The sequence below is a fragment of the Centroberyx affinis genome, unplaced genomic scaffold (genome assembly GCF_046629955.1).
Source record: "Centroberyx affinis isolate AG114_WGS23_722 - 3 ecotype Tasmania unplaced genomic scaffold, CSIRO-AGI_Caff_v1 ptg003898l_1, whole genome shotgun sequence".
In the NCBI taxonomy this organism is placed as follows: Eukaryota; Metazoa; Chordata; class Actinopteri; order Beryciformes; family Berycidae; genus Centroberyx; species Centroberyx affinis.
In genome coordinates this window covers 64,215-91,560 of record NW_027281736.1, presented here as the reverse complement: position 1 = coordinate 91,560, position 27,346 = coordinate 64,215, and the positions used below count along the sequence as shown (strand labels likewise).

Sequence of the window (27,346 nt, the reverse complement as noted above, 5' to 3'; positions counted from 1 at the left end):
GTGATTGCAATTAATTATTTGCTCATGTTTTCTGACTACATTGTCACCTAATTATGTGCACATAATATTTCCTGTTTCCTTAAAACTACAGCACACATATTGGGGCAGTAACAAGGTATATGAGTTGAATATAGTTATTTTTATTAACAACACATTTCAGATTATGCAAGACAAGTTAAAGAAAACTGCAAGAAAGTATGATTGAACTTAAGAACTTTGAATCAAGCTTTAAGAGTCCATGTTATTTATGCAACACACACACCCTGCCCCACCTATCACAAATCTACAGTATGTATTGTTACTATACAATTGTTGACAGTGATACGTAGTTAATTGTGAGAGAAGATGAAGACATATGGAAGATACATGTACATCTTTTGATTGCAAATTTCTATTTTGTTCTTTTCTTTCATAATAAACATCTGGTTGATTCCATTTGTGATATATTTCTTGTGTCTTTTGGGGCAGCAGGGTGGCATAGTGAGTAGGAACATGTCAAACACCAGTCTATAAAATAAATATAATGTAATCCCTGTTTTGGTCCCACTTTTGGCTCTAAAACAGGTCGCAAATCTATCTGTTCTTTGGAGGAAATTGGACTTACGGTCTAATTAGGTAACATTTTCTCAAGCAATTTGGCTGTTTTTGTGCCGTGGCGGCTGCATGAATATGAAACACTGGTTTGCACTTATCACAAAGAAATGTCTTGAGGAAACAATATTATAGAGCATCCAGTCTATAAAAGTGTCCCTTTGCCTTCCATGCACTTGGGATACCACCTATCCTTTTGAAAAAAACATTTGAATTTTGTGATTGCAATCATTTTTTTGCAGTTCTCATCCCTGGTGTACATCTAATTTAAAAATATTTGCTTCTTGTTTGCATTGAACAGATGATGTAACATGAAGACCTGTTGCAACTTAACGAGTTTAAATAAGTCTGGGGAATGAAAAAGGAGTATTATTTGAGAGGAGGAATAAGTGAAGTCCTCTCCACTCTGTCCCTATTTCCAGGAACCACAAATGTCAGTTGGCTGGCTAACCATAGTATCTGGCCAGCCATTGCTGTCTTGTTAACACATCTGATTTGCATAATAGCTAATGTTACCTAGCAGCTAGCATTAGTAGTGGCTAGTAGCTGTGTATAAATATTAGTTGCTTTACTTAATTAGCTTGCTGGCTCGTTAGCTAGCTAACCGTTTATTCAGGTTAACTGAGCTGACTCTTCTCAAGCTACAACTCAGAGTGTTTTGGAGTAGAGACTAGAGCTATAAAGTCACAGTAATCTACATTTGGAAACAAATTCACCTTATCAGACACTTCAAAGTTAGGCTACTTATAACGTTACTAAATGGACCTACACCCACACCATAACTAATCTTTTTCGAGCCTTGTTGTTATGTTTAGACATTATTTGGACACATCCAATTACCCAGAGGACTTAGTTGCCATTGGTGTCATAAATAGACGATCTTCAGTGCTGGTGTAAATATGTGTCGCGCATGCTCAAAGGAGAATGTTTCCCCAAGCCTCCACGTCTGAGCACGAGCGGTCGGCAGCCAATCATGAGAGGCCACAGTGTGTTTGGAAACAACATTCCTCCTTGGTAAATTGACGCCGAGTCCCGTATGACAGCCAGTTAGACACTTCTGCCTACTAGCTGAGTCCCATTAGTTTCCCTTTAAACAGACAGTTTGCGTCATTTATCTCCTTGTCTCTGCTAAATAATACCACCGCAACGACTGTGCACTTATTTAGACGATTAAATTTGTAGCGAGAGGTTAAAACTAGAGAGAAAGAGACAGGGTGAAAATGGATCCGGGTGGTTTTCAACAAAAGACTATCACTCTTGTGGTAAAAACGCCCAACCAGGCTCAGGAGGACCAAACCGTCGAAGGGGTCGATCTGAACTGGACTGTCAAGGATCTAAAAACACATTTGTCGACTGTCTACCTTACCAAACCGGTGAGTTGTGTGTGGGATAGCTGGCTAACGTTAGCGTAACTAGCTAACGTGCTAGCTAACTCGTTACTGTACGTTACGGAATGTCAAGCCAGCTGACTGTGTAAAGAAGCCTGCTAGCCTAATAGCTGTCAGCCATTGCCTTGAAACGTTAAGTGGTTTGCTGTCTGTGTGAGCTGGCAAATAGACTATCGAGGGACTACCAAGGAAAGCAGAAGAGGCATACCTCAAGTTTCATTATGATTTCCCCTCTCAGAAACAGGCTGACAGAAAAGTCAGTCATATTCTGTACTTTCTCATATGTAACAACTTGTCAGATGGTGTTGACATGAAAAAGTTTGGGGACTTCTGTTATAAAATTAGTTTACAGTAACTTGTCATTACTAATTTAAGTTCTTCAAGCTGTGGAGCATGTATATGTGTGAAACAAAGGGGGCTGCATGCAACATAACCGAATCATCTAGGGCTTTGACAAGCGCAACATTGGGCACGGATGTACTTGAAGCCAGCAAGATCTGATCGGTGTCGCAGGAGGGGAAAGTTGTCGCACTCGTTCTAAGTCTCCCTCAATCAAAGAGTGTCAGCCAAATGTCTTAAGTCTCTCTTTGTAAAATGTAATGGAAAAGCCGGCTGCCAAGTTTCACCATCCATCACAGAGAATGAGCCTTGGCAAGGGATTTGACGGCACCCCTGAAGGGCACAGCGTCCATTCGGGCTGCAGTTCAGGAGCTGTAATTATGGCTGGTGACAGAGGACAGATGAAGGTGTATGACACTCCAAGCCTCCAAGCCTCGGCGTATAAAGTTCACGATTAATGATACAGTCAGTCTACCATGTCTTCTCCACCCTCTTCTGCCAAGTCAGGCAGTATCTGAAATGAACTTTTTGGCTCACCTGCCAAAAACTAGTGCTGATAAACGAAAAAAGAATTTCGACAAGAATCATTTTTACTGGCTAAAATAATTAATATACACTACATTTCTCATAGAAGTATGTCACCTACCTGTTTTCAATTATTTTCCATGTGTAAAATCAGGCACAGTGTGAAACATTCAGTAAAGAAATGCAGTAGGAAAATTAAAGTTTGCATTTAAAACTTTCCATTTTGATGTGTCATAGCAGGGTAAACGCAGGTGTAACTAATGACATTAACGATGGTTCCAATCTGGCTGTGGCACACCTAAATGGAATAGAACCATCATTAGCGTTATTAGTTACACCTGTGACACACCCTTAGGGCTGGGCGATAATTCAATATTATCGTTTATCGTCTTTCAGTGGAATCATATCGTGATGATATGAAGATATTTTAATATGGTGACACACATTTCTGCTGTCTAAATTGATGATGACAAGCAAAGTTTACTTAAAAACTCATAAAATGAGGTATGGTAGGAATATTATTTGAATATTTCTGTTTTCACACCTAACATTACCATTCGGTTCAATGAGATGAACATTAATTTCATTATTCAACGTGATTTTGCATACATGAACCATATTGTGATATATATTGATATCGAGAAAAATCCTTATGATTATCATGATATTGATTTCAACCATATCGCCCAGCCCTAACTCAAACCTGTTTGTCTCCTCTTCTCTCCAGGCGGTGAGTGACCAGAGACTGATCTATGCTGGTAAACTGCTGCCTGACCATCTGCACATTAGGGATCTTTTCAGACAGGTAATGTGTGTGTGTGTGTGTGTGTGTGTGTGTGTGTGTGTGTGTGAGTGTGTTATGTTGGCATGCTGTCTATCTGGATTTACTTGCAAACACTAAAACAAATTCAGTGAATTTGAATGTCTACTTGCTGCAAAATAGACATTCCTCCTAGTCAGAACCCTGAATGAAAGTTTTGTTGTCAGTATGTTTCCTCCTTCAGTGGTTGAAGTTCAGCCACGGTGTTGACACTTAGGTTTCATTGCATTGTACCTTGCATTTCTTTTATTGTTTGATGGTATATATTTTTCTTGCTCCTGTGGATAACTGGCCAAATGCAGACGTGGCATCACATCCAGATATTTCCAGCAGCTACAATGGAGTTCGATAGCAGAAAACCTTTTCAGCGATCTAAAGAATTAACCTTATACATCAGGTTTTGGTGTCAAACAGAATGTAGCCAGCTTGCCTCAAACCAACCTTTATCTGATAATAAATGGAACAACATCTGGGCCAACACTGTTGTTTAGGTCTGTTTTGGCCCACTAAAAGATTGTCACGGCCTATACACGTGTTGTCGTGGTCTACAAAAGCTGCATAAGCTGCACAAGAGAGGACCGGTATAATATTTCATGTGTTTGGTTCATGGGTTTTGTCTGTGAATCCCAATAGAGGCTCATGTTGCCGGAGAGAAGATAGCCACGAGCCGTAAGCCAACTCAGCCACTGAAAGACATACAGAGTCCACAAAGAGGAGATCGGGCCAAAGAAGCACCTGTTGTTTTTGATTCTGCTGAAAATACTGCTGCTACTACTAGCACTGTCCGATTCTGTTCGGTACGGCTCTATATAAAAGAGGATATAGAGAGGGTTTTATGGGGTTGTTGCATCCCATTCAAATTTATTGGCAAATACATTTGGGTGTCAGTTTGACCTGCCGTTTGTTTTGCGTGAGAAACGAGGACACAGAATCCCTCTGTTCTCCATGTCAGGCTTGGGTTCACTGTCAATGAAACGGCTCCATGAAGTCTTGATTCTGTCTTTTTTTTTTTAAGCTTTGGGAGAGGCTAGCTCATATTCAGCCTAAGAATGCAATAAGGTTAAGTTTTTTTCTGTCCGTTAGTACTAAGGCCCTGAATGTATCAGTGTGTTGTGCCACGTAAGCCTTTCTAATCAGGCCTTTATCTCTGCTGCCTCAGACGGACTCCATTCCCACACTGCACCTGGTGTGTGCTTTCAGGACCTCGCCCCACGGACCCCTGGGAGCTAGACCTAAGGTGAGTATACCAGAACTTAGTGATTGGGGCATCCTAGAGTTAATTACAGATCACAGTAGGCTATATAAAAAACACACTAAAGCCCCAGGCTGGCATCAAACCATTATCAAAGTGCTGGGAATGGGTATTGAAGCCGTAAAGCATAACTCCAGCTATATTTGACCTGAGCCCTATTTTCCCATCTGACCAAAAATCTCATCAATTGCTTCACTATACTGTAGAGCTACATTACAGTCCTAATAGGGCCAATTTACACTCCCAACAACGAAACCCAAAAGCACCCAAAGTCTTTTTCAACACATTGACTGCTTGCTCTGTAGGGAGATGTGGGTAAAATAAAGAAGATGAAAATACGCTACCTTGCCCATTGCTTTAGCTCATCAACCTTGTTTCCACTTTGCTGTCTGGCTGTGGCTGCCTGTGTAAAGATGTGCAAAATAAATAGTGACAGTTGTCAGGTCACAGATAAAATGATAATTATATACATATCATTATGCTTGCTTTTTTCATTGTATCTGCATTACTAAAAACTTATGGACTTCATGGCCCTTAACAATTCATTTTCTGGTGTGTTTTCTTTCTCGTTTTGCCTATTTATAGGCAAAATGAACTTAGAACTTTCATTAGTCTTAATTTTGGCTTTCTGAAACCTGCAAATACCCTGTACCAGTCAATCAACACATGAAACTCAAGTTCATTTATTATTTTTGAACAGTGCAAATTTTTAATGAATTCAGATCACAGCGGTTTCATTGGAGCTATAGCAAAGGCAAAAACCTTAATGAAGAGTGTTAAACTGACAACAGACCCATGGAAGCCTGGATGATATCCACCTCCCTCTAACGTGTCGGGCCAGGAGGTAGTGTGCCTGGCTAGGACACGGACACGTACACTTCTTCACTTCCTCCCTCATTGCCATCCCCCAAGGAGTGGAGCTGTTTTACATCTTTCAGTCCTCAGCTACAGATATGAGATCATAAGGCAGCTAAAGATAACTTGCTAAAGTTTCACTTCACTTTCAAAAGTCCTGCTCTTTCCCTACTCTCATGCTGTGGAAGAAACTGCCAAGTGGTTGTACATCCTAGTCAATAAAACACTTCCCTACACTACTACCTTATTACAGTGTTTCTTGCTGTGGTAGATACCTTGCTCAAGTGATAAGAAAAGCATTGCAGTTTACACCGTTCTTTTTCTGTCCTCAGACCACACCCAGTGCCACACCCGGCACGAACTCCAGCCCGAACCCGGCTTCCCCGAGTACCAGCCCCTCTTCCAGAGTCCAGGGTCCCGGTGTGTCCCCGTCTGTCCCCACCACACCGGAGCTGAGGCAGAGAAGGCAGGCCTCTCAAGCTTCAACTGCTGCCCCAGTTCCCACACAGACCCCAGCACCTCCTCCAGGATCACCTGCATGGCCTGGCACTGCAATGTAAGTCAAAAGGGGAAAAAAAATAATGTATCTGTTTCATCGTAAAAACATTTAGAGCTTTGTTGACATGATTACACATCCATTTGCACAGTGTGGCTACATTCACACTGAGGCTTAAAGTATCCCATTTCTTATTTATTTATTTTTTTCCCTCATGTGACACGGATCAGATGTCTAATCAGTGAAAATGGCAAAAAGCATTCAGAGTCGCGTTTTGTTGTTGGATATCGACGCATGGGACCTACATGCAGCTTGTATTTGGACAATCAAATTTTGTCAGTGTTGCATAAGTAAATCTTATGTCATTCACCCGATGGAAAGAAAGTTAAATAGCGGACGTGATTCGGCGCTTCGGAAGATTTAGTCCAATTTAGTCAAAATCTGAATCCACATTTCATAAGAAAATTGTGTTCAAAACAATTTTGAGTGAAAGTTGTTGAATTTTGGAGTCCCTTCTATGTTAGCTAGAGAGCGACAGAAGTGTAGATGAAAAAAAAAAACACAATGTGATGTCTTTTTGGTACTTTGCAGGGTTTTTTTTGACACCGCTGTCAGTTCACATTGGTATCAGATACAGGTTACATCCTAGAATAGATATGAACAGTTATCCAAAAAAGTCAGATATGAGCAGCAGTTTGGAGTCGGACCTTCAGTGTGACTGTAGCCAATGAAATGCAAGTAAATAATAAGAGTAGGATAACGGTTTCATTGTTTTCTTTGTATCTCTTTCTTCATTTTTCTCCTTTCCCTGTTTGTTTTTCTTCTCCTGTCCCTCCCTCCATCTTTCCCTGTAGGCCTGGTGCACCGGAGATCGCCCAGCCAGCCTTCCCCACCTACTCCCTCTACAGCCCCCAACAACTGCTGTGGCTCCAGCACGTCTATGCTAGACAGTATTACATGCAATAGTAAGTTGTCAATCATACACATTGGAAAGTTTAAACAGTTTATTTCTCAATAGGTGTAAGTTTTTTTTTTTACCTCTCTTGATCTCAGTCTGAAATCTTGCCTCTTTCTGTCTTATTTCCAACCAATAGCCATGCAGCTTTGGCGGCAGCAGGCACCGCCTCCCTGGCACCGGCTACAACCATCGGCCCGTACCCTCCCGTCCCCGCCCATCAAGCGCCTGTCGCAGCGCCCCTACCCAATCAGAACCCCATCGACAACCTGCCGGCCAATCAAAACCCAGCACAGGACGCCGCTTTCATCAACCCCGGCGCGGCCAATCAGAACATGCGGATGAACGCGCAGGGCGGGCCCGTGATGGAGGACGAGGAGGACGTGGAGCGCGATTGGCTGGACTGGATGTACTCCGCCGCGCGACTGGGCGTCTTGCTCATGATCGTGTACTTCAACTCCAGCCTGAGTCGGTTTGTCCTGGTGATGAGCACCCTCCTCCTCATGTACCTGTAAGTACTTTTTTTATTATTTTTTTTTTTTAATAGACCACAATAACAATACAACACAAAACACACATAACTGACACAGAAACATAAACATGTAGAGACATCGGGAGAAGAGAAATACTGTAAACATAACAACTGTTGCACAAAGCATATTAACTAGAATGGAGATCACAGCCCAGTTATGAACAAAAAAGGTAGACAAAGTCTGACTGATATACTGCAAATGCAGGTATAGTCATATATGCATATACATGTATATAAACATACATAGTTACATAAAAGACCAGAACATAATAAAATATATTATATGTTCCATTTACAGTCTTTATAAATAAAGGCCAATTTAAAGAAGACACAGAAAACGTGGAAAACAGGAAAAGTCTATTGGAGTCATTCTGTTAGCAACCTTGATAACCTTCATTGTTAGAACATAATCTATTCATTTGACCTCCAGTGTGACCAAATCAACAAATTAAAGTAGTTCATTGCTTTTTTTCACAGTCGGCTTTGCCTTTTACAAACAAGGAAGACGAGAAATTAGATTTTAATGGTTTGCATAGTAGAACACTAAATATGTGCAGGGATTAACTTTCCTTCCTCCTTGTCTCATAATGAACTAACAAAGCTGCTGCTGGCATACAGCCCAGCCTTGAGGATGTGTACCCATGAAACCTGTCCTACCAGAGATTCATATTAGAACAAACAAAGTGAAAGCAGCTGACCTTAATGTATGCCTTCAAAGTGAAAAGCTAATTTATGTTGCCTAATGGTGATAGTCGCTGATTGCAACATTTATTAAATGTCACATATTTTCCAGCCAAAAAGATTTTTAGAATAAGAAAGAGCTTCCAGACAGTGACTGGTTACCTGCATAGTATTTGGTACAGTAGGCAAACGTCTGACCATGTGGTTGGTGACTGGTGCTGATTTCCAAACTTTTGAAACTGTGGCTCAGGACACTGTGTCTCTAGACCAGTGGTTCTCAACGTGGGGTCCAGGGGCCACCAGGGGTCCTTGAGGGCATCCCAGGGGGTCCCCAGCCAATTGATGAAGCGTTAAACTTCATTATTTCATTTACAAGAACAATTACAGAATGTAGGAGACTGATTATCTTGATCATAGTTTCACTGTTATCTCTCTCCCTGCAATACAGATAGTCATGGAGTTCTGGACAAAATCATATCTAACAATAAAAATATTCTCAGATTTGGGTCCGAGGGACAAAATCGCATCAAATGGGGGTCCGTGGCCCTAATGTGGACTGAAGTAGAGGTCCTTGATATGAAATAGGTTGAGAACCACTGCTCTAGACCAGTGTTTCCCAACCCAGTCCTCAAGGACCCCTTTTCCTGCAAGTATTGGTTCCAGCTCTACTCTTGCGCACCTGATCCAGTTAAGGTCTTAATGCTGATTGGTAGAGACAGATCTACCTGAACAGAGCAGCATGAAAGTGTGTAGGCCCCATTGGGATCAGGTGTGCAAGAGTAAAGATGGAATAAAAACTTGCAGGACAGGGGGTCCTTGAGGACTGGGTTGGGAACCACTGCTCTAGACTATGACCCTGTTGCTTACAGAGTTGAATGGTCTGGAACTATTTTAAGCCTCTAGTTATTTGGTTATTACTAACTGTATATAATTTGATGCTACCAATATTAGTCAATAGTCTACTGTCTGGTCTGCTGCTTATTGGCAAATAAGATATGTACCGTCTTGTTAAGATCTATGTAATTAAACGTTCTGTCACAGGAAGGTGTGGTGATCAAAACCCCAAGACTGGGTGTTTAATGAACAGATAGCAGGTGGCACAGGAAACCAAAAAACAAGAGCTCTACACAAACTGACACAGGAAACCAAAAAACAAGAGCTCTACACAAGTAACAGAACAATGAACCGACAAAGACTGACTGGGGAACAAGACTAATATACACATTGGGGGGTGATCACAAATGAGACACAGCTGGGGCAGACAGGAAACAAGGTACACGTAGAACTAAGAACTAGACAGGGAAACATACAAAGAAATACAAAACCTAGACCAGGCCAAAGCCACAACCATGACACGTTCAGTCAGAAGGTTTAGGGAACTATTGGAGCCTCACTAATTTCCTACTTCACTGTAGATGGATGTCACTGGTATTTACCACTGTAGCTGTGAAACTGTTCTAGTGACTGGAACATGAGAACGTGAAACCATCAGATCAAACACTATATCGGATCAGCCATCTTAGGTTGTATATATGAGTATATCTGAGTTTTTCTTTATTTATCAGCCATCTTGGCTTGTTTGTCTGACTTTACATCTGTGTACTGTGGGAGGGTGCGGTTACTCGCTTCCTTTTTACTAGCTCATATTCAAATGACCCTCTGGTTTAATCCTGTAAAAAATGTTAAGCCGTTGCATTCAGATGAAACAACCCACTGCTGTCATGCTTTCGTTCAAAAACCTAACCGGATGTTTTTTTAAACTTACTTCACGATACTTTGATTAAGGAAACTTTTAAGGAAATTTAACCTGTTTGAATTTACTTAAAGCTAGTAAGCTTTTGTCCCCAAGAAAGGTAAAGATTGGAAGAACTTGTTTCGTTGCAAATCAACATTAACAAACCAGGAAGGAGTAACAATTTTTAGGGTCATGAACGTGCAGAACTTAGTTATAGAAAACACTGATAATATATATTTTTTATATATCTTGGTATCATATGGTAATATTATCCCCCATACTTACTTACTTGCCTACATAAGCCATGGCTCTATTGGAAGTGGTGAAAATGGGTGAAAGTTGGCAGCAGTACAGAGAGTCCATTTGATAGCCTGTTACCATATCATGGCTGTTGTGTTATCATCAGTTGAGGCCATGTTGTTCTTTTCCTCCACATGTCCCAGTCTCACACTTTGTTACATAACCCCCCCCCATGGCCCTGAACTATACACTAACACACACACACACACACAGATTCCATTCCTCCAGCAAGAATTCGGTTCAAAGTATATGTGACTCTATGTGTAATTGTAAAGAAAAAGCGAAAGGAAAGCAGAATGAATCGGAGAAACGGATTGAAGAGTCTAATTATTTCTAAGAGAACAACAGGTGTGTGTGTGTGTGCATGCTCAAGTACATGTCAATTTATGAAAGACAGGGAAAGAAGAGTGACTTGGAGACAGCAAGTGAAGGGAGAATGTAGTGTTTTTGTGTGTGTGTGTCTGAAGGACATAGCCCACCCCTCCGATAACACATGGCCAACTGTATGCATTTCACTAATGATTACTCAAGTCAGCAAAAGTTGGAAGGTTAATGTTTAGAAACAAGAGCGGTAGAGGTCTGCCTCTATCTCCCCCCCCCCTTTTCTTTCCCAGTCCCTCCTTCCTTTATTTCCTCTCTCTCAAATAGGAAACTATTTATTTAAGGTAAGTCACATGTGTACGAAGGCCATGGAACAGCAAATGTGGCTACGCAACACATGCAAATTTAAGGCACCACATGTCGAGTTTTCTCATTTTGCATGGGAGAAAATGCAAATACTTGTGTGCTTTGTAGCTTTGGAGGGAGAGGCGGCACATGACAGGGGCAGATACAATTTGTAACCGTTATAAACAAATTTACCAATATGGAGATCTCATATCAGAATTTCATTTGAGCAAATAGAGCGAAATAGGGCATCTCAATTAGCGGGAATGGGATGCTCTTCTTTGTTGCAGCCCCACTTTGTGATTTAGACTAAGATGGCTGGATTCTTAAGTATTTCTGGATTTGGAGATGAAGGTAGATGAAGTACTTTTAAGCGTGTGAACTATGTAACAGGAGCAGTGTCCACAGGGCTTGTGTTCTGTAGTCGAAGTCGACCCATCAAATGGTCTGTTCTCAGCATGGGCATCTGTATGCCCACAAGTGTTGCATCAAAAGGCAATTCTGGGTTTTTCTTTGAAGCGGCCATGTAGCTGTAGAACATCTCAAGTAGAACTCGCTCGATTTTATTCGTCAGTGGGGAATACTGCAGAGTACATACAGTACAAGACGGTTAGATGCACGTCTGTGTTTGATTGAAGTACGCCGTCTTGGGGCTGTAGATGTTTTTTTGGAATATGGACTTACTAACCCCTTTCAGAACAGACATCTCAGGCTTTTTCAGACTTTCAAGCTTTCTCAAGTTTCAGACATCTCTCCTGTGCCAAGAAACTGTTTTTGGGGGGCACACTAGTTAATACCAATATACACTACCAATACCAATATGCCAAACTCTGATGAAGCTGTATGCAAAGCAGGTTGCTCACTTCTCTCTTAGTTGCAGTCGTGACCTCTAAAAAAATAGATTATGGCCTCTTTATGTGTGGTGGACCTTCGGTGATTGAATCAGATGTTGCAGAATTCACCAGAACCAAAGAGAAACGTCTTTTGCGTTCATACTAAACTCTTCTCTCCTCCTCTCTCCTCCTCCACAGACACACCGCTGGTTGGTTTCCCTTCAGAAGGAGAGTGCTGGTCCAAGGACCCAACCCTCAGCAACCTCCTGAGGCCCAGCACAACCAGCAGAACCAGGACAGAAACCCAGACCCGACCCCAGTAAGAATTCTTGAATTTTTCACTCCATTGCTTACATAACAAAAGACTCGATTTGATTTCACAACTTTCAAAACACGATTCCCTGACTGAAAAATGTTGATCCTAAGAAATGTTTTAAAAACCACTGTCAAATCATGTCTTTTATGGGAGCTTTTTCTCCTGTCTCTCCAGACGGAAGAGCTTGCTGACGGAGAGAGGGAGGAAACTGCTGCTGCAGGGGACGGATCTGACAGACAAGCACCAATGACGGCAGTCCTAGTGCCTCCTCATAGGGTGTCAGTCATGTGGATGGCCTGGGTGTTCTTCAAAACCTTCTTCTCCTCGCTCATACCTGAGGTACCTCAGGGTGTGGCCAACTGAACACCTAAGACAGAAGATTGAGAGAAACGTTTCGCTTCACTTCATTATTCAGTGTGGAACTACAATTTCTGGAGTTTTCAGTCCTGCTTGAAGAGTTTAGTGTTAACAGTGGCATGGTCTTCCCTATCCAGTCAGAAAACAACCCGACTTAAGGATGATGTCGGGAGCTGCCAACTCAAGAATAGTTTCCTAAAATAGAAAGCATTGTTTGGATTGTATTTTACAGTGATTGGATCCTCCCTATCCAAAAAGAATCTTGGACAGTAGCGCTGGACAATATGAGGTCTTGCTGCACCCAGGTCCTTTGACTGTGAAAGAACCAACTGAAAGTTGTAACACCAGCAAAAAAAAAAAAGCAGCGCCAGACCCTTGAATCACCTAGAAATTTGGACTGGATCCAGACAAAGGTTTGACTATAGGACTGATCAAACAACCAACAAAGGTTAGAAGTTAGCACCAGCCAACAGCTAATCAATGGTAGAGTCAGACTTTGGTTTGTAAGCCCAAGTGGATACTTTTTAGTGGAATTGGTGAAACTGTTAAATGGAAAAAGCTGTTCCAGCTCTGCATCTGACCAAACTTTGATTTTTCAACTGACCAAACAAACTTGCACTGTCATTCAATATTGTCCACGGCTACTGGACAGTGGCTACTATCTGTAATTTTAGAAGTTAGTGGTTTTTAACGTAAGGTTTTTCATCATTTTAAAAACCTGATGAGGAAGTTTGTCTGGCTCTCCTGACAGCACAGGTACTTGGATCTTGTCCTTATCCAGTGAACGACAGCAGGTGGCAGCCGAGAGCTTCTTTTCAGAGGGCAAAAATATACCTCTTGACGTATGTGCTGGAATTTCCTCCTGACTGTTCATGACATACAGGCCCTTCTGGTACAGTGTGTATTATCTTAATCAGGCCTTCTTCTTGTGCGTATGGGCCCTCTAATCCCTCAGAAGGAGTCAAATCCAGCTCTTCTGCGTTTTGATAATGAAGAAGATGGTCCAGATCAACACTCAAAACTTGATGGGTTTATGAGCCCCAGGCAGTTGAAGTCAAAATCCACCCTGAAACAGAGTTCAACTGTTATGGCTCTGTTCTGACATGTATAGTAAGTATTTCTGAACATGGAACAATAGGGTTGGTTAAAAAAAAAAAAATCCATATACCAATACATTTTAATTTTAATGTTCCAGTTTTGGATTTTATTCATCTACTCAAAATATGCAGACTTGTAGCCTGTGTTACTTTACAGCTGTAGAAGTAGGGCAGATGATGTTTTTTTTTTTAGGTTATACCAAAGACTCTGCTCCTGATGGAGTCACCGTAGCAAACTGTGAACTGCTGCCATGCTAGCAGCAAGCAACCGTGAGTGGGACTCCAATTCACAAACAGCAGAACAAAATAGAAATGATGTCATCAGATGTGTGATAGCCTCTATTAAAACATTTTGTCCCCTAAATCATATCAGAATACACAGATGACACATTGTAGCGTTTGCATCACTCAAACAAATTGGCGAATTTCAATCATTTATGCCACACTCAGTAGCAAGAAATCAGTTTTGTTATTGTGTTAAAATCCAATTGAAATCAAACTGAATCATGATCCACAGTATGGAAATTAAACTGCACTGTGAGGTCCTTGTAGGAATAACCTAATAACTTGAATTCTGCTTCGGGGTGGATTTTCCCATTATTGAGCTTCACTACATTGCAGATGATGGTGATTGTGACCAAATACAAACTTGACTGCTTCTTTCTGCCAAATTGTCGTGTATATATTCTGTAAAATAATAACGTTGGCATCGTAAAGAATCAAAAGATTTGTAAATATATTATATTGTATGTACACACAGCACTTTACAGAATGTGTCTTATTATGCAAGCTTCTGCTTTTCATGTGGAAATTTAGAATATAACAATATTCGATGCTTAAAGGATTCATAGTTGTTTTGCAGCGGTGGGACCGACTCATGCTTGTCACAACATCATAGGGTCCAAGTTTCAGGTCAAGTCCAAAGTCCCAATATAACTAATCAGGTGAAAGGTCAAGTTTAGTTTTAAGCTATTTGAATGTCAGTAAGATATCTGTTTAGAAGAAAGTCTTTGAATGATTCCTTTGCACCCTGGGAATGCCTGTCGAATGTTATTTTGGTGTGGGTGACACCCAATGGTGGGAAGCCACAAGCCCCCAAAACACACATACCTACCATTCTGGGTGACATTTTGATACACTCACTGTTAACGTGTCCAATCAGAGAAGAGAATCATGTTTTACCCCCCCCCCCCCCTTGCTTCTTGCTTCCTCTCCTGCAGCTGTATCTAAAAGAGTGACCAAAATATGAGTAACAATGTTTTCACAATACATTACATATACACCAAAGTATGACTTTGGGACTCCCTTGGAACAGCAGTAACCTGTGACATTATACACTGAGTGTAATCTGACATCTTAATCTTGGAACGTTGATTTTGCTGTGCTTATTTTATTGTTCTTCTTTATTCTGTCTTTATTCTGTTGAAGTGGCTTCTTCTTGATGGATGCCATAGTATGGAGAGTGTTTTGAGGGAGACTTGCAATAATGGATGCAATAAATGTACTTAAATTTAAAGGATTTGATGTTTGTGTTTCTTATTTTCTTGGTTTGTTGTAGATGTGGTTAGTGAGGACCATGCATCTACCAATTTGAGTCAAGGTGCAGTCAGGAAAAGTAAAGTTTGTTGACCCCATGTTTAAATGCATGTGGTTACTATAGGTCATGTGACCCATAGTATCATATGTAGCACTCTTGTTGCACTGCAGTACACTGTGCCACATACACACACACACGCTGGTACGCTACCATACTTGCGAGATTCTTCCGTTGACTTGCATGTATTCCCAACTAAATGTCTTACCCCAGTCCTTGGGTAAGACATTTAGTTGAGATTCCCTCTGACCTGTATTCAGTGGAATATCTAAACCCAGACCACTCTGCAATGCACCATGAGATTCTCCCCTCTGTGACTGCTGGAGTCTAAAATGGGAGAATATACAGTAAAAGAATATAATGTTAGAGTAGAGGAAGAATCAGAAGTCATACTGGAGCATGTACTCTTGTTCATTCCACATGAAATAGTGATAGTAAAATTAAATGGTAATTGAGCATGATGTTATTTTGCTCTTCAAGCATGTTATCTTGAATGTGAATGTTTGGGTCGCAGCTACACATGTATGTGTTTGAGAGTAATGTGAGTATTTTCACAGACTATGTTTTCTCAGAAGCTTAACTGTGTATGTGTGTGTGTGTGTGTGTGTTACACTATAGAATGTGTCCTCTCCTTTTCCTGTCTATACATGTAACTGTATTTACTGCCCTGCAACAACCTAATAACATGCCATAACCTCCACTATCACTATAGAGTGGTGCCCCTGGGTATGTGCACACACACACACACACACACACACACACACACACACTCCAGTAAGCTAGAGCCCTAAACTAGACCAGTGCATTGAAACGACCCCATTTGTCCTCGTCTCTGATCTCTCTCTGTCCTTTACTTGTACCTCCCCCTTTTCTTTCCATCCCCCTATCGCTGAAGCTCAGCCCAAACCAAACTCAGTTCGCTAAGAGGCTTGGAGCAGAACAGACACATTGACTAGACTCTAAGGGAATCACTATTAGGGGAATGAATAGTTCAAGTTAAAGTCAACTTCCGTATCTAGTTTCCCCGTGGGGCCGGGCGTTTGTGAAAGAGTCTTTGTTCAATAGAAAGTTGGACCGGATCGGTACAAAGTGGTGTTTCTCTGGCGTTAAAGGCAGTGAAAGTGCTCAAAAGTCGTCACGTTGGCGCTTTGTTAGAATCTAGCCATAGTCAGAAAGAGAGAATAGACATGCATTGATCATTCAGTTTGATTAGTGGAGGGATCTAGTGTGTTTCTGATCGCTTGAAAGGTTTCCGTATGTGGTATGTATTGAAGACTGCTTGTAGTATCTGTGTCCCTACATAGCACCTACAGTTTAGATTAATAGTCTAGTTCACTTTGTTGGTTTACTTTCTTTACTCTGTGTAGCATCTCTTCAGCGGTGTATGAAGTATCTGCTTCTGTTCCTGCTTGCTGGTTTTTATAGTGTACCTCAAAGTCATTTCTTAATTGAAATCCACTGTCAACAAGAATCTAGTTCCACAGTTCATTTCCGTACCCGGTATCGATCTGAGCAGTTGGAAGGTTTGGAGTCTGTGTTTCTATCTGCGGTTTTGTAGCGCCCACAGCATAGGAAACATTGGTATAGTGTACTTTGGCCAGTTTACTTTAAGGCAACCCTGTGTGAGGTTGAGTCAGACTTTTTGTGCTTTCCTTTGCCTGGAGATTTTGTGATTCACGCAAGTTGTCCATCTCTGATTGGGTGGAGGGTGGACAGACGTGTCTTTTTGTGTGAGAATAGGTGTTAATATAGAGTTCTCTGCCTTGTACATTGCTAGAAGAGACTGATATTCTGCAGGAGTGCACAAACGTACAACTACAGAAACCAAGGGAAGAGCATTTCAAGTCTCTGGAGGTGAAGTGAGAGTAGTTCGAGATATTGTTCACAGTCCAGAGCAAATACCGGGTCCATTGATTAACTCTGTGTAACTCTAGTCTACAGCGTGTCCCACAGTGAGTCAAGAGAAAACTGGCATAGAGTTGAAGGACTGAGAAGTCCTCAAAGCTCTAGCTAGTGCAGTACGCACAGCCTTGTTTATTAAGACAGACAAGTCCACAGAGTAAAGTCAAAGGGTTCGTGCTCTTTCTTCCTGCCTTGTGTGTTTAGCTTTTCAAGAACGTTCATCTCTAGAGTGTAAGGTAAGATTTAGTGGACAGACGTAGTGCGTAGCGTCCGCCTTAGAGTCATAAGAACCTCAGTTCTAGAAGAGGTGGGATCTCCAGGTGTGCGATGCCTCGTGAAGTTTTCCCACCGCTGGTGCTGCTGCTGGTCCTATCTCTGTTCGGGACGTCCCGAGGCTGCCTGGAGGACCCTGTCTCGGCCTACCGGTACACCGGAGCTGTCTGCAGGCTCACCTACCCTGCTGCTGTTGTCTGTGAGTGGGATTTTGGACCCTTTCTTTTTATGCTTCCTTCCAAGAATTTGCTTTTATTTGTTTGTTCATTGGTTCAATTATCTGTCCATCCATTCGTTTGGTTCATTCATTCAGTCAAAGGGTTTCTCTTTAAATTTACTGAAGAAGTGTTGGAAGTGTGTGTGCTGGCCTGGGTACTTGTGGTACGTGTGTGTGTGTTTTCTTGTACCTGAGTTACTGTTTGTTTGGTTGAGTAGTTTTGTGTGTGTGTATCTCCATGCCTGACTGCATACAAATAGGTGTGGAGGCGTGTCTGCCCACATATTGTGCACACATGTTTTTCTCTGTTGTTTGCCAGTGAATGAGAAAACCACTAAAGTGATCGAGGCGGCGTTCCAGCATGCCAGGTACCCGAGCGTGAAGGGAGAGAAGTCACTGCTCTTTGTAGGCAAAGTCAAATATGGCCTGGACAAGTGAGTGGACACACACATACGCACATACACACAAGCATGGATGGACACACAGACACATTGACTAACTGTTCTGCTTAACGTTTTTGCCTTTGCCCCTCCCAGTCTGGAGATCCACAACCTGTCGATTGGCCAGAGTGTGTTTGAGCTGCGTCCAGGTGAAGGCATCGCCATGGAGATAAGCAACGTGTCCGCTGTCTTCAGAGGGACCATCCAGTATGGATACGGCAGCTGGCTGTGAGTCCGTGTGACCAGCAACACCCAGCTTCACACATTCACACTGGGAGATGCCCAGTACAACCACAGTCTTCTACTGGTGGCTACTGAGCAGCTCCACTGGAGCACTTTGGGGTTCAGTGTCTTGCTCAACAGCATCTCAACAGTAGTTGTTGAGGGGGAGGAAAGAGAGTATTACTCGTTCACTTCCCCCACCCAGATTGTCCCAGCCGGTCCAGGGATTCAGTTCCACCCCAAACCCAATAATCACACCCAGTAATTTCCACACTCAAGAACAGGCTTATGAGATGGCCAATCGCTGTGGCTTCAAACAGCCTGCTGAACAGTTCAGAAACTGCGTTGCATGAACAGCAGGCTCAATTATGTATAAAGAATTATACAAGGACATGTGGTTTGGTTTGGTTTGGTTTGGTTTGGTTCGATTTGATTTGATTTGATAAATAGAAAAATACATGATAAATAAACAATTATATACAATCTTTGACCCCAGAGGATAGCGCAAGAAAGTGTTACTTAGAATACTTATTTCCATTCTGGCTCTTGTTGGAAGACAAAATAACAATAACTTGACGTACAACACAACACACAGATAAAAGATCACAAGATCAAAAGATCATAGGATATACATGGTACTAGCTAAACTGTCTTAATACCACTTCTGTTTGTACCAAAGCAATGTTCTCACTTCCTTTTGAAACAGATGTTTTGATTTACATCATTTGCATGAGGTTTTGTCCACCCATTTCTTCTATCTATTGCTATTGCCATCATATAATAATCAGACTAGTGGTGTAAAAGTGTTTTATAGCGATACGACCCACCTGGGGGCATTAGTGAACAGCCCCAGGTGTTAGGTAACTGTATGTAAGCCCTTCCCCCTCTGTAATGACTCTAACTTGCCTGGTTAAAATAAGAGTTTAGAATGGTAGTCCACAAATTCCTAATTTTCTTGGATTATGTCTCCATCTTTGGTGCTCAGCGCTCATTGCTGTGGTGTTTTCCTCACTGCTCTTCCCAGAGATCGGCTGTCAATCAAACAGTGTGTCCAGTACTGTGACGTCTTTTTCCTTTGATTCTCTGTTGATGCAGTTTGAGTTTCTCTTTTCTTTGTCTGTTCAGCCGTGGTGGCTATCACTGCTCATGCTAACTACCCAGTTCTTCTTCTCCTATTTATTCCAAACAAACCGGAAACGTAAAGCACATCACTTCCTGTGCGCCAGAGGATTTTTAGACTGGGTTTTTAGAACAGCAAATCGAAGAGCTTTCATGAACTGGATATAGGTTGTATCACTACTGGGTTATATAAATCAGCGATAAAGAGTAGCAAAACAGACATTTATTTATTTGAAAATTTTATGGATTGCTAGTTTAAATGTGTAACAACTCCCTCTGTCTTTTTCTCTCACATCTAGAGTCAACGTTGCACATTCAATCGACTTTGAGATTGAGTCTCAGATTGATCTTGGAATCAACCCTAGACTTTGTAAGTACTTTCTTTTGTACAGACTACCCAGGGACTGAACTCCTGTGGTTATGGTTAGATAATAAATATCTTCTCTAACATTGCATTAACTCAGCTCTTCACATCTGTCCTCATCTCTGCCCTCACATCTATTCTCTCTCTCTCCCTCCCTGTCAGATTGTGGTAAGGGGCAGGTGGCAGCAGACACCACAGACTGTTACCTGAACTTTCACAAGCTTCGGCTCCTGCTGCAGGGAGACCGAGAGTAAGTTACAAACCCCGTAACCCCCCACTCTACCTGAACTCCGTTTGACAGTTTGACACAGCGGCTGACTCTCTTGGCGTGTGTTTGTTGTTGTCCAGACCAAACTGGCTGAAGAAGCTCTTCACCGACTTCATCACCTTCACAGTCAAGCTGGTCATCAAGGGACAGGTGAGGACGAGAGAGAGAGAGAGAGCGAGACTGGTAATGTTTGTGTTTGAAATGTTGGGGGGGGGGGGGTAATTTTTGCGATTAAAGTGAAAAGTTATACTAGTGAACCGTGGGCCAACTCTGCCCCCTACTGTTCTTGTGAAGTAACTGCTATAAACAGACTCAGTGTGCTACAGGAAAATAAAAATAGCACCGCATGTGTTTACCCCTTAATTAGCTGATGATAATAATTAATATTATCAGCATCATCTTAACATGAGAATTGGTAATTAGATAATGATAATTAGTAATTACCATCAAGTCCTGGCATTCACATTCAAATTTCAACGGAATGAAAGAAGACAAAGTCAAGACAAAACTGCTAATTAATGTGATCATAGCTTAAGTAAAAAGTTTTTTTTTCCTTTTTTCCTTTTAATTGATTTTCAAAATATACACATAACATGACATACAAAAATGTACAGATGAAATACAAAATATAAAATAACAATAGGTATAAAACTAAAAAACGCACAAAGCATATACACCCACAAACAAAATAAAAGTTGAAAAGTTTTTTAATGTCACAGAAAAGCTAACGGTAATAATGTTTCTATTCTCTACTGCAGATTTGTAATGAGATCAACAAGGTGGCAAATATACTGGCTGACTTTATACAAGAAACAGCAGGTGCGTGTGTGTGTGTGTGTGTGTGTGAGAGAGGGAGAGAGAGAGAGAGAGAAAGAGAGAACACACTTGTCAACATTTATGTGTGTGTGTGTGTGTTTCCAGAGCAGTTCCTGAGTGATGGAGACATCAGTATGGATATCGGTGTAACTGCTGCTCCTGTCATTACTGCCAACTATATAGAGTCATACCACAAGGTATGGTGAGACTGTGCTTCCCTGCATCATATATAATGAAATTCATCTTCTGCAGTGGATTTCTGTGTTTTTTCCTGGGGACCAACATATTTTTTCATGACTTCAAAATCTTATGGGCTTTTATGGGGCGTCCTGGTGGCTCAGTGGTCTAAGGTGTGTACCTTGTACCCACGACATCCTGGGTTGGAATCCGGCCTGGGACCTTTGTCGCATGTCCTTCCCTTCTCTCTCCCAGTCTTTCCTGTCTCGGTATACTTTAAACTGTCAAATGTGAAAAATGCCCCAAAAAATCACCCTCTTTGTGCAAAACCGATTTTATTCTTCTCACAATGAACCTTTGGGTACAAATCCAACTGACGAAAAAGGATTCCGACTATGCCAAAGTTCAAGATTGACTTTGTTTTAAGGGGTTAAAAGCCCAGAGAGCTGGGAACCACCTTGCTATAGAAGACCCTTGGATTATGGAGCTGCTCTCTCTTCTTCACTTAGTTGACTTCTTTCTCGTTACTTCCGCAAATCATCCAGGGCCTGACCAACTACAACAACATTTCTGCGGTCATCAATGATTCTGTTTTCCACCCCAGTCAGCTGACTGAAGACAGGATGCTGTACTTCTGGATCTCAGGTCAGCAGTCAGACATTTCATGTTTTCTTTCAGCTTTTTTTTAAGTCGAAAGTGCAACTTTTTACAGCGAATTCTGACAGGAAAGAAAGGAGAAAGAGGAGTAAATGCTGTTACAGCTATTTGTAGACCCACAGGTACACATTGCAGGCCATTTTTATTTACGTACCATCTTAAGTACTGGGCCATTTTTGTATACAAAGTTAGCATTTAGCTACAAAGTGGTTGGTAAGCTGGTAAATTGTTGCTTCTGCACACATTTTCCCTAAACTCTATAGCTAGCAATGAACTTTGGCATAACTTTGAGTGATAACTCCTTGAATTTTTGAAAGATTGAAGGACTTCATTACCCAGAAATCATGTAACATGATGGCAGTAAACTGCACACTCCTCGGACCTAAACGTATTCTTCTTAGTGGCTGGTAGAGCTGGAAATGGTGAAAAAAACATCTTTTTGCAGCAGGTTCAGCTGTCACTGGTCCAGCTTTCTCTGGAGGGAGCTGTTTAGGACACAGTTTTGTTGACATCACTTCCTGTGTGCCGATAAGATTTCCCGCTCGCGTCCAAACTCAACACCAGAATCTTATTTAGGCAAATAGGGTGAATAGTGGGGATGGGACACTCTTCTCTGTTGCAGCCCCACTTTATGATTTCGGCTCATAAGACAGGTGTATTTTTTACATAAAACTCTTGCCTAGTGCAGCTTTAACCTGTGTTTTAACCTCAGACCAGGTGTTTAACCCCATGGTTACTGCTGCCCACCAAGATGGCCGCTTCCAACTCAACATCTCTGGAGCAGAGATCATTGTAAGTATGTCATCTCCAAATAGCTTGTAAAACACTCAAGCAGGGTTGCTTATAAAGTCACACGTGTTTGGTATTGTCTAATGATGTTTGACATTACTTAAGGATGCCACACTTCATGTAGGTTGTGTTTGTTGCCTGGCATCATAAGTTGATATCAGTAATTTGGTATCATTATGCATTGGAGATTGCTGGCACCTTATTGATTGCTATGGCAGAAGTATTCCTATATATTAAAAAATGATACATCTGCCATATTCTGGGAGACGAGAAACACAAAGACCGTAGTGACTTTATTTAAAACAGAGAAGATACTGCAGACATGAAAGATACTGTGCACATCTGTTTAACAGTCAGCGGATGGATACAATCATTTAAGCTCATGTGTCTTTGTAGTTTGTGTTCTGTTTGTCTCGTGTTTACATTATGCTGATGAATGTGATTTCAGGAACTTTTCAAGACAAATCTCTCCAGTGCCATGCCTGAATTCATAAGCCAGGTAATATGGCAAACCTCCTCATCCCTGAATACACACACACACACACACATACCTCTGTCGGAATATGAGACCATATGGCCTAACTAAGCATGTGTCTGTGTGTGTGTGTGTGTGTGTGTGTGTGTGTAACAGTGTCTGGAGTCAGGTTCTCCAGAGCTGAGGGTGTGGAGTTCATCCGCTCCCCACCTTAAGACCTCTCCCCTGGGCACCAGCGTCAGGGCGCAGGCCTCCGGGCAGCTGCACTGTGGAAGTCCACACACACCCGCACTCTACTTCCAAACGGTCAGACAGCAGAAGAGTTGATGCTGAATTTCATTTCATTTCATGCTTTCCTGTTGTCTAAGATGCTTAAGATATCTGCTGAAGTCTCCCTTGGTGAAGGATCCTCAAGAGAAAGAAAATGACAGGATTGGCCAATGAAATGCCTTGCTTCTCAGTAATCAGATGTTTGACATGATGTTGACTGATGATATAAAATCACAACCCACTCCTCCAGTTCTCTTGCTGGGAGGAGATGAGTTTTAGTGAAGGAGGGGAGAAAACAAGTAGTGGGCCTGCACCATTCTGGATTAGGTCTTTAACCTTATTGAATTAGGCCTTTAGCTGCAACATTAACATGAATACCCTTAATTCCCTTATAATTTTGTTTTCAAATGTACTGTGGTTTAAGATAGGAATAAATTCATGAGGAATAATACTCTTCATGCTGTTTTGCAAATAAATGCAGTTCAGTTAAAAAGAGATGTTTATTAAATTTGTCGACTAAATCCAGCTCATCTAGTTGGAATGGGGCAGATTCGCTCAGTGGATTTTCATAATTCATTACTGAGGAGAGCCAATCAGGAGCAAGTCCAGAGTGATGCGTTTACTGGGGTCAGCCTGTAAAAATGGAGGGATTTTGAAAATTGCAATTACTTTAAATTTAACCTCTCAAACAAAATCTAATTTTAACAATGTCTTCATTAAACATCTTTTATCATATGTGTAGGCCATATAAATAGAGGAAAATTTGAATTCCTAGGTCCCCTTTAAATGGAGGATTGTGGGGAAAATGTCTGAGGAAGCAGCAATTTATGCACTTATCGCCTTTGTTGAATTTGAACAAATTGTCCACAATCTATAGAGGTGTGTACATGTGAAAACAAAACAATGGTTGTTGTGTTTTTCCTTATTTTCAGGGAGACTTTTTATGTCATTAATATGTCATTTGTGTCTGCAAACACCACATGATCCAGTAGGTGGAGCTCAGGGGCGATTGATGTTTTCTAACTGTTTTTCCTTGCTGTCTAGGAGGTGGAGGTGGTGGTCACAGCTTCCTACGCTGACAAGAAACTCTTCCTCCAGGGTAACGCCTCAGAGTAAGACCGCTCTCCTGCACACTTGGCACTCACAGCCATAGGAATGCAGACTATTACTGCGGTGTGAGAGTAACACAGAAAAAGACAGCAAACTAAAACTGAAATTTGCTTTTTTACTGATCCCTTTATGGCACGGCACCAACCCGCATCACAGGTCTTCTACGATCTTTTTATAACCTTCCTTTGATAGACTTATTTTAATGTACTGACATTTGATTATTGTTTATGCCCTCTCTTTTATGGCTCTTGCCTTGCCTTTATATTTATTACCTCTGCCATATGTTTGTCCGTCTGTCCGACTGTTAGCAGGATATCTCAAAAAGTTGGGCACGGATTTGCACAAAACTTGGTATGAAGGTTGGTTATGGGCCAAGGAAGAACTGATTCACTTTTTCTATCGATTGGCCAAAAGGAGGCGTGGTGGTGGATGTGGCATATCACCAAATAGTGCATAACTGCCTTGTGGGGTGTTGTCAGACATGGAGGAGGTCTGTGCTTTACTGAGCACATTTTCTAGTTCTTCTCTTGTGTTACTGCTTTTGCTGTTTTATGAATAAATGAATAAAAAATCCAAGGTGACTCTCTCATTCAAACGTTAAAAAGCCTTTATTTTTATGCATCTTGCAGGGATTAAAAAACACAATGTGTTGTGGCACGGATGCCTTCATCAGGGTGCCAATCTCTATTTTCCATTGGCTACTGTTTGATCACTGTTAATGTCCTAGGACTCATTCTAATTCTGTAAAATCACTTCACTATCACTATTTAGAAGCTATTAACATGTCATTGCATGTGTAGTTTTGTGTATCTAACCACATCAAGCCTTTGTCCGTGTCTTGCACTTGGTGTGTGAAGGTGATTATCATGGTTTGTTCCCTCTCTAGGATCTCTATACTCCAGGCAGAACTGTCATCAGGTAACCAACAGGTAAGATCTTCTTTCCCATTGATTTTTTTTTTTATTTTTCAATTGGTTTCTGTACTGGCAAAGATGCTGCGCTGCACAAGCCACTCACACAAACAGTATACTTTATACATTGTTAGTTTAAAAGCTGCACAAACTTTGCACTTTAGCGGCCCCAAATGGCAGCGAGAGGTAACTGTTGAAAAATGTTAACTTCAATACCCATGAATCCTGTAAGGTGAGGTCAGTAAACTGCACACAGCATGTTCATGTTTACCAACCCGGCCGCTCTGTGATGCTTTATACCAAAGATATCAAAGAGTTGAGAGAGGAGAAGATCTAATGTTGGTGAGTCCAGCTGCTCACTGCTGTTTAGGAGACACTTGCTTTTTTGAGCTTTAATATTGTCAGTGTCCTGCAATAATGTTGCATCTCCAGATGAAAAAAAACAGCAGATTTTCCCAGTGATACCCATACATTTCTGACATTTTACAAGGCCTTATCAATGGTTCGGCTTGGTCCCTGGATTGTGAAATACTTATCGGGGACAATGTCAGTAAAAAGACAAAATAAAAGTCTCTAGATTTCCACCACAAAAATATAGAAATTGCTTTTTGTGTATAATTTACTCTTGGGAAACGATGCTGATACTTTATACATGCACGTACGGTATGTTTCAATCTATGATTCAACTTGTTCACTGTCCTCTCACTCTGTTCCCAGCAGCTGGATGCGGCACAGAGAGAGTACATAAGAGAGGCTGTGGAGAAGATCGGCATCCCTAAGGTCCTAAATGGTAAGACTGACAGAGATATGCAAAGACTAAGGTGCAATTTAAGTCTTAAGTCTCAACGCTTTTGCCCCCAAGCTCACAAAGTGCTCTCCTAGAATATGTTCATCAATAAATCATTACCGCACTGATTGTGAGACATTAGTATAATTACTGTAAACAAATGAGACCGTCACTGAGAAGACTACATGGCCTCTACATTTTACATTGTGTGCCACCTGGTTGGATTTGGAGGGAAATCTGCTGGATCGCTTTACGGCACAAAACAGGAAGAGGGCGCTGTTCTTCCAGAGCAAACAGAGCTAAAGCTTTCAGAGTTTCTGGCAGCAGATGGTGGAAGGAGCGAAAGGTTGATGGAAAAATCACTTCCAACATGTTGATCCTCTTCAGGGAGGGAGAGGGGGCTTATGGGAAATGTAGTCTTAATTTTGAGAAACACTGGCACTAACAATACCACCGGCGTGAGATAGAGGCTACCAATCGTCTCCACCATGGTCTCATTTGTTTTACGGTAATTATACCAAGGCATCACAATTAATCTGACAATGATATATTGTTGCTACATCTTAAAAAAAAAAGAGAGGCACCCTGCTTAATAGTGGATCCTCTCCAAAATATTTTTTTTTCTGGGCTGCCAATTTATCCAACTTCCCGTGGGAATGGTTCCACTTTCAGCAAATCTAGTCATTTTTTCCCTGTCATGTCTGTCATAATAGTTTTGTGGTGTGTTTTCTAGTTCTGGAGCCAGAACTAACCAGGCTGATGGACAAACAGGGAGTCAACTTGTTTGACATCTTCAACCCAGAAGTGCTTCCCGGGGATGTGAGTAGGCTGCTGCTCTTTCTCTCTCATTTTATTGCTCTGTCTCTCTCAAAGTGCCCCTGTGTACATATTCAAATTGCTTCTCTCTCTCTCTCTCTCTCTCTCTCCCGTGCTCTCTCTTCCCACTGTAGGGTTTTGTGGTGATTCAGATGGACTTTGGTTTCCCTCATCACCTCCTGGTCGAGTTCCTCAGGAAGACACTGGAGTAACTGGGCAAGCCTTCAGCATCTTGGGTCCGGAACTGTTTCCTTGAAGTGTTGCTCATATCGCAATAACACCCTTCACTTTGATTATGGATAGAGCGGTGGATGCGGCTAGGGATGAGGCATACAAAGCAGGCCTTTGGTTGCAGGGTTTGAATGCGTTTTTGACCAATAATATTGCTTGGCTACCTGTTC

At 41.6% G+C, this 27,346-nt stretch overlaps 2 protein-coding genes across 2 annotated transcripts; both read left to right on the top strand.

Moving 5' to 3' along the window:
* The first annotated feature begins 1,637 nt into the window (after nt 1-1,637).
* herpud1 (homocysteine-inducible, endoplasmic reticulum stress-inducible, ubiquitin-like domain member 1) lies at nt 1,638-15,238 on the top strand. Its single transcript, XM_071541542.1, has 8 exons — nt 1,638-1,964; nt 3,571-3,648; nt 4,823-4,900; nt 6,103-6,326; nt 7,121-7,231; nt 7,361-7,732; nt 12,167-12,287; nt 12,459-15,238. Exons 1-8 carry the CDS (start codon nt 1,812-1,814, stop codon nt 12,645-12,647), a joined length of 1,326 nt encoding a protein of 441 aa, XP_071397643.1. The 5' UTR covers nt 1,638-1,811; the 3' UTR covers nt 12,648-15,238.
* A 2,323-nt stretch (nt 15,239-17,561) lies between these two features.
* On the top strand, nt 17,562-27,187 carry cetp (cholesteryl ester transfer protein, plasma). Its single transcript, XM_071541540.1, has 17 exons — nt 17,562-17,706; nt 18,044-18,158; nt 18,261-18,392; nt 19,805-19,875; nt 20,032-20,119; nt 20,218-20,287; nt 20,896-20,956; nt 21,059-21,150; nt 21,676-21,775; nt 22,500-22,579; nt 23,025-23,075; nt 23,208-23,357; nt 24,366-24,433; nt 25,318-25,360; nt 26,063-26,132; nt 26,863-26,948; nt 27,080-27,187. The coding sequence occupies exons 1-17, from the start codon at nt 17,562-17,564 to the stop codon at nt 27,155-27,157; spliced, it is 1,500 nt and encodes a 499-aa protein (XP_071397641.1). The 3' UTR covers nt 27,158-27,187.
* The last annotated feature ends 159 nt before the right edge of the window (nt 27,188-27,346 follow it).